The sequence below is a fragment of the Saccostrea cucullata genome, unplaced genomic scaffold, assembly GCF_032062105.1.
Source record: "Saccostrea cucullata isolate Sc308-1 unplaced genomic scaffold, CSIRO_AGI_Scuc_v1 ctg14117, whole genome shotgun sequence".
Classification (NCBI taxonomy): Eukaryota; Metazoa; Mollusca; class Bivalvia; order Ostreida; family Ostreidae; genus Saccostrea; species Saccostrea cuccullata.
In genome coordinates, this window is record NW_026928104.1 from 25510 (window position 1) to 32843 (window position 7334).

Genomic DNA, 7334 nt, shown 5'->3' on the forward strand with positions numbered 1-7334 from the left:
AGAGATGCAAGGAACGCTCTTTGACATGCAAAATTTTATATCCTTAATAGTTAAGGGTACATGGGCTCATAATCTCTGTTGAGATTCTGCTGGGCTAGATATTTGGACTGACGCCCGCATAATCTCTGGACAGCCCTATATAATTCATGTCTGGAGATCAAGTCCCAACTTCGGCCGACTATAGCAAGAATAATTCACCTAAGCCACACAGCTACTCGCTTCAATTAAGTCATTTGGTTGTTTATTTGACCCTCTATCACTTTTATTTCTACATTGCTTACCTTTTAGGCATGTAAATCCCAACATAAAAATATTCACTGAAATTTCAGTTTTTAAATATGGCTCCTGTAACGAAATTGTTTACCTCCTCAAATAAAAGAGTTCTTATAGTCTGTTTTTACCCTTGGTGAATCTGAACCAATGTCTTTTGTGGCTATTGAACATCAATTAGGGTAAAAACGTCTGAGGAGGCAGGTTGGAGATACTACTCAGATAACGGTATGTATATTTGGGGGTTTTTAATCTCGTAGCTTCTTTGAATTTTTAGGTCCTTCTCGAGGGGACAGGATTTTTATTTTTTAATCAAGTTTCTTGACTTTTTTTTTTTAATATTTTTCTAGCATGCCCAAAGATTGCAAAGATCTTCGAGAAAATGGACAAACCATCACAGGGGTGTATGATATATACCCCTACAGAACATTAACCATTCCAATAAGTGTCTACTGCGACGGTGGATGGACGGTAGGTTTTTTTATTTTATAATTAAAAGTACTTAATATAACACACCTTGTTTTGGTGGTTTTAAGGATTATATTGTAGTTTATATCAAAACATATGGATCCTATGATTGTTCGAAGCAATAAATTGAAATGAAATGTATTCTAATTTTTGAAGGCAATTCAGAAACGCGTAGACGGATCCGTGAGTTTCAACAGGAACTGGACGGAATATAAAAATGGTTTTGGTACCCCAGAACAGGATTACTGGATAGGTAAGTGTAAATCGGTTTCAAATAAGAACTTTTTATTCCTTCAAAGTTTTAAGATAAAAATAATTCTTGTGGCAAGTAAAAAATTATAATGGGTAATAAAGATCTAAAGTTAAGACCAGGTAATATGTGTTCTATGATATTCAGATATCGTGTTTAATTGATATCTCAAATAATAAAAAGAAAATAGAAAGAAGAATATCATTTAGCGGCATATTCTAATGAGACAAAATTTAGCAATGGTTACAGCTATGAAAAATAATCTTATTTTTCATAACGGTAGATTCATATTTTCAAAAGAATTGATTGTACTTGATGAACTTTTCAGATGATTTCAAATATATCTTCAGGAAATGACGTTATCCATCTATTAACAAAGGGAAAGAACTCATCCCTGTATGTGTCCATCACCGTCCAGAATGGTACAACGCTGTATGAAATGTACGGCGGATTCTCTGTCTCAGACGAAGCAGGAAAATATCAGCTCTTTCTTGCAGGCCCTGCCACGGGGACTTTAGGTCAGTGTAATCATGTTAAGTTCTTAAAATTGGGTTCAAATCACGTATATTATCAATAAGTATTCTTTTCTGTATTGAAAGATTATAAAGTTCTTGAAAAAAAGAAAGATGTGTTTTTTTCTGATATTATGTATTCTTTTTTGATTCCACGCTAAATAAACATGTTTAATATTACAGAATTTCATTTGCAGATACAATTCATATACTCAGCAGATATTGAATTTGTTATCGTCAAGTAGATAAAATTTCTAATTATACATCTTATGTACAAGGAAAAATTAATTTTTTTAAACAAACAAATCCAATAATTACATTTGTTCAACATTGCTTTTCAGATTGGGTTTCCTGATAATTTTTTATAATTCACATTTTAACTGATACGGAAAAAGTTTACAGCGCATGTTAGTCTGATTTTCAATGATCCACATTTTTTTTACTACTACTGAATAAGAAGTTTACAGTGCGTCATTAATCTTAAATGTCTAAAGGTTTGCAAAAATTTGATGATAAAAAATATTTGATCGGATAAATATTCAAATAAAGAAAGCTTAAAATGCCAAATTCAAAAGACCTCAACGCGTTTCACAATTACATTTATTTAATAGGAAATCTACCATCTTAAAAGATTCACAGATACACCATATCTTATCTCGTTATTAATGATTTACTTAATATTGCATGTTATACATGTTTGAAGGCACGTTCTCGGACAAATATTAAAATTTCATTTTTTCATATTTTCTAAAATTTCAAATGACCTTTAACCCCCCCCCCCAGTGTAACCCGTCTGTTGTTTATTGTTACACTAGAAAGGATGCTTTGTGAATTGTGTAGTGTTTTGTTGTCTTGTATTATTTTTATCTTTCCGTACAGGTAACAACACTTTAAACAATGTATTTCAGACGTACTTCAGTATTAAGATTAATTTGATGTAAATTAATAATTATTATCTCTGTTATATATTTTCTCTAATTCTGCAGATGCCAGTATGATAGACACCAGGGATTCTACGGCTGAACTAAATAAATATTATCGCTCTACCCAGCACCTAAAGCCGTCTATCTTAGAAGTACCTCAGTATTATTATTGACAATTAGATTTAAAATATATAAATCAATTAACTTTGTGATTCTTTTTGTTTGATTTTACAGGGGACAGTATGTTAAATACAGGTTTTATTTTACCACAATCTGTCTGTGATGTTCTTCGCCATGATTATAGTGGATATTAATCTACTGATCTATTTTAAACAAGTGTCCATGTATATTTGTCTTTTTTAATTCTACAGGAGACAGTATGTTTTATTTTACCACGATCTGTCTGGGATTCCTTCTCCACCCAGACAGAGGTAACGACGAGTATAGTCGATATAACTCTGCTGATCTATTTTAAACAAGTGTCCATGTATATTATTATTTTTTAATTCTACAGGAGACTGTATGTTGGACACCGGTTATTCTCACCTCGATCTGTCTGGGATGTACTTCTCAACCCCAGACAGAGATAACGACGGAGCTAGTGATTATAACTGTGCTGCTTACAGTGGCCACAGAGGAGGTTGGTGGTTTAACTACTGTAACCTCGCCTTCCTTAACGGTCCCTGGTCCCCGGAGTCCTGGTACGACCCATGGTCTCCCACAGTAACGAGTGGGACATCAGTGAAGGGGACCACCATGATGATCAGACGGAACTAGGTAAACATCATTACATCTTAATATCTATTTTTTTCTTTTTGTATCACTCTGAAATTTTCAGTAATAAAAGTTGTGTTTTTTAATAAAAAAAAATATGTTATCATACATTTATCTGTGAAGTATTAATTTAATTTTTTTTTAACAGACGAAAGATCATCCATGGATTACGGAAACATCCAAGAGACGATTTTAAATTAATTTTTATCGCTGAGTTCTTTTTTTTAATATTTAACATCAAGTAACAAACAGTAAAAGAAGGTGGTTGAACGGCTCTGTAAAGCGATACTGGATGTATTCAGTAAAAGATGTATTTTATATGTGTTGTAATAAATTTGAAAATAGAAATATTTCGTTCTTTTTTACAAACACTGATAAATGGAGATAACTGGACGGAGAATTAGGATTAAGATTACTTTATTGTTAAACCTAGTACAGTGGAACCTGTCTAATCCGACACAAGCAATACTCTTTACTGTGATTTCAGCCATTTAATTTCATTATCATTTATACTTATCTCAATTATCTTTACACGCTGCAATACTACATCTTGTTTATTCCAACACATATATTTTTAATCTGTTCCCCGTGCATGTCGGATAAAACAAGTTTCATTGTAATAAAGATGTTAAGATATATATTTTTATTTAAATCGACTGTAATTTTTTATTGTGTGTTTTCTTTTATTTCAAAACACTCTTACACAGATCGGGGATTAAAAGGTTACATTTGTAATACGAGTTTTATTTTGACGTCACAAATCTTAAAAGCAAAATTTGAGATCATTTAAATTCATTAATTAGGCTAGAGAATATTCAAGTAAATTAGAAAAAAAAAATCAAATTTGCAAAACAAGACAAGGAGTTAGAAAAAAAAAATGAGCACCGATTCATTATTTTTTGAAAGATGTTATCTTATATTTACAACTGCTTTTGCAAATAAAAAGCAAGCTAACATTAATCAATATGCTTGCTAAAACTTTTGTAATTATGAGACTACATCTTTAAAAAAATGATTCAATATGTGTGACAAGTCATTCTCCTTTATGCAATGTGTAAAGGATGCTTTATATACTAGTATATCCAAAAAAATTGATAGACTACCACTTGAAATTTGCTATTCAATCAATAGAAAAAGTTTTAGGAGCTAATGAAAAAAAATCAAGATAAGTTTGTGAAACAAAGGGGCTTATGATAAATGTTGACGTTTGCAGGTCACCAAGGTTAATATAAAAGAAGTTTTGGTACCAAAAAAAAACGTTCCTCACAATGAGTCTACCTTCTGAAATAAAACCCGTAAAAGCAGCAACAGTTCAGTAATTATGACCAAAGTTAGAGATTTTCAAAAGTAGGTCAAACTGGACAAGGTCAAGGAGTCAATATTAATGATACCCGAAAGAATTTCAGAAAGAATACACAGGGGAAATATTAAAATCACGAAATCAACCATTCAGAAGTTATTACCAAAGTTTTTCAAAAGAGGTCAAAGTCTGATGTCCAAATAAAAGGATAAAGAATAAAAAGAAAATATTGGTATACAACAGAAGCTCGTACCACAAGAAATGAACCGGTAAAATAGTCAGGGCTAATTGATTTACCACTTACAGATAAATCAGGAAAAAAAATAACAAACAAACAGACAACTGGACCCACCGTCTTAGCAAAATATATTTGCCCCTTAATTTTTGGATTACGAATAGAAATTTAAAAAACAACGCTTTGTGCTAAAATGTTTGTATGGTGAGGGGAGATCCCAGTCAGTTTCCTTGGGAACGAAACAATATAATGCGCTGTCTGTCTTTGTGTAAATGCTATTCATAGTTTATTTAAAACATGAGGATAAATCTAGATCTCTTCCGAGGAGACGAATATGCAATCCGAGGATGAAGCTAGATCTCTTCCGAGGAGAGGAATACACGATCCGAGGATAAATCTAGATGACTTTTGATGCAGGGATGTGGTAATCGTAATCACTAATCGTAATCAGCTGTAATCGATTACAGTTTGCCAAGTAATCATGAGTAATCAGTAATCATCCATTTTTCTGATTACAATTAATCGTAATTTAATCGATTACTGTGAAAAAAAGTCCTGTAATCATAATTATTTTTGATTACTTTGTGATTACAATTATTAAAACTAAGTTAATAAACTCATGATTTTAATGATATTCAGTGTTTTTTTTTTTTTCAGAGTACAAATTTGTTAATAAGCAAATGCTATTATAAGATTATAAGTCATATATTTAGTTAGATATCTTCTTCTTATTCTCTCAGAAATGATTATATCCAGGTCCATTGTCCAGGCAATGAGTAAATTCTTTCATTTCTTAGCTATATTAATTAGTCGTTTAAAAAAACTTTAGCAGCTAAGCAATTTGCCATATTTGACTAGATACATGTATATACTGAAGAAAGTTTCAATCTACATGATCATTGTAAAGTTATTGTTTTCTAAAAATCAGTTTGTTTGATTTACAATGTACATAAAAAGATAATTTGAATTAATTAGTAATAAAACACAGGCTGACTTAAATTAGGTCAACAACAATTATTGAACTATCCATACTTGTCCAGTCAATCTGTTAATTGTAGTAAAAACATATGATAATTGGCAGCTTAATTGAAAAGTTCATAACTAATTAAGAAGGCCAATTACTTCAATAACTATCATTATGTCCAGTTTGATTTATAAATAGAAATATTTTTTTTCTATTTCACTCAACCATAAAACAAGATATTTATTTGTATTAAAGATAGAAATAAAATGAAATAATAAAAATCTCATGCATGTATATAAAATAAATACATACCGTAAATCTGGAAATTTTTACTGTAGATAAATTTTTAGCATATTTGCGCGTGTATTGCATTCGCAAAAATATTTTTCTTAAAAATAAGTCAACATGTGAAGAATTTTTTTTCTGAGAACTCGTGTCTTTTTTTTTAACTCGGTGAATAGGCGTCGGTAAGCACTGGTCATGTGTTTACACTAGTCTACTATATAACTACAAGTTAATTACCCGTGCGTGTAAATTGCCCTCATTCTATGCAATATCGTCCGATGATTAGACAAGCACTGAAGCGGTATTCCCCCTTTTAATTATTTTCATCAATTAATTTGCCAATAAAAAGAGAACTGTCATTTTATCTAACCGTGTATCAACACGGGCGATAACTCTAACTCAGTGCATTTACTAGAAAGTTCCAGAAGAAGAAGCGGCGTGTAAATTTTATCTGAGAAAAAAAACAAACGTTGAGAAAATTAGTTAATTTTTTTCTTAATTTGGATTATACTTTAGGTTAAAAGGCATACACAACCTCAAAAATGTTTGTTATAATTGATTTAGAAATTATTTTCATTTTTATCAAAATTGTTTTGGACAGTTTTGCAATTTCTTGCCACGTTGCGAGTATATTGGTGGATATACTGGGCATATTATTTGAAAAATAACCTGATATGAAAATCTTCAGTGATTTTTATTTTTAGCACCAGTGACAATTCGCAAAAATTTGAAGCGTAAAAATTAATCAACAGCTTTTTGACCCAAATTCGCAAAAATAAATCGACGTAAAAATTTCCAGATTTACGGTATATCACCAGACTTTGTCTGAATTTTACGTTAAAAATGTTAATGATATTTAAAGAAAGAAGAATAAAAACATGCTGTTGTCCTTGAACATTAAAAAAATCTTAATGTAATCTAAAGTAATCATAAGTAATCATTATTACATGAAGGAAAAGTAATCAGATATAATTGATTACTTTTAAAAATGTCTGTAATCAGCTTGTAATCGATTACTTTTAAGATCCAAAGTAATTGTAATTTAATCGATTACTTTTGAAAGTAATCGACCCCATCCCTGTTCCGAGGAGACGAATATACGATCCGACGTTAACTTTAGAATACTCCATTTAATGATTTAGAACTTTATACACCATGCTTAATGAAATAATATAGCAAAAGATAATGACTGCAAATGTTTATTTTAATTAAAAGAGGATGAATCATTATGTAACAGAACACTCTTCATGCTCCAAATAAAATGGAGAATCCTCACAAATAAAGGAGTCTTCTCCTGTATAGTACGTGTAGTTTCTTTCAGTCACCCAGCGCCACCTGCCGTCGTTATGATAA

At 31.0% G+C, this 7334-nt stretch overlaps 1 protein-coding gene and 1 long non-coding RNA gene across 2 annotated transcripts; both read left to right on the forward strand.

Moving 5' to 3' along the window:
• The first annotated feature begins 621 nt into the window (after positions 1–621).
• LOC134276440 (ryncolin-1-like) lies at positions 622–2858 on the forward strand. Its single transcript, XM_062758697.1, has 5 exons — positions 622–741; positions 895–991; positions 1339–1506; positions 2487–2583; positions 2795–2858. Exons 1-5 carry the CDS (start codon positions 622–624, stop codon positions 2856–2858), a joined length of 546 nt encoding a protein of 181 aa, XP_062614681.1.
• Positions 2859–2954: 96 nt separating this feature from the next.
• LOC134276436 (uncharacterized) lies at positions 2955–3539 on the forward strand. The gene is made up of 2 exons (XR_009994045.1): positions 2955–3200; positions 3346–3539. It is a non-coding gene; the product is annotated as an uncharacterized LOC134276436 (long non-coding RNA).
• Positions 3540–7334: the final 3795 nt, after the last annotated feature.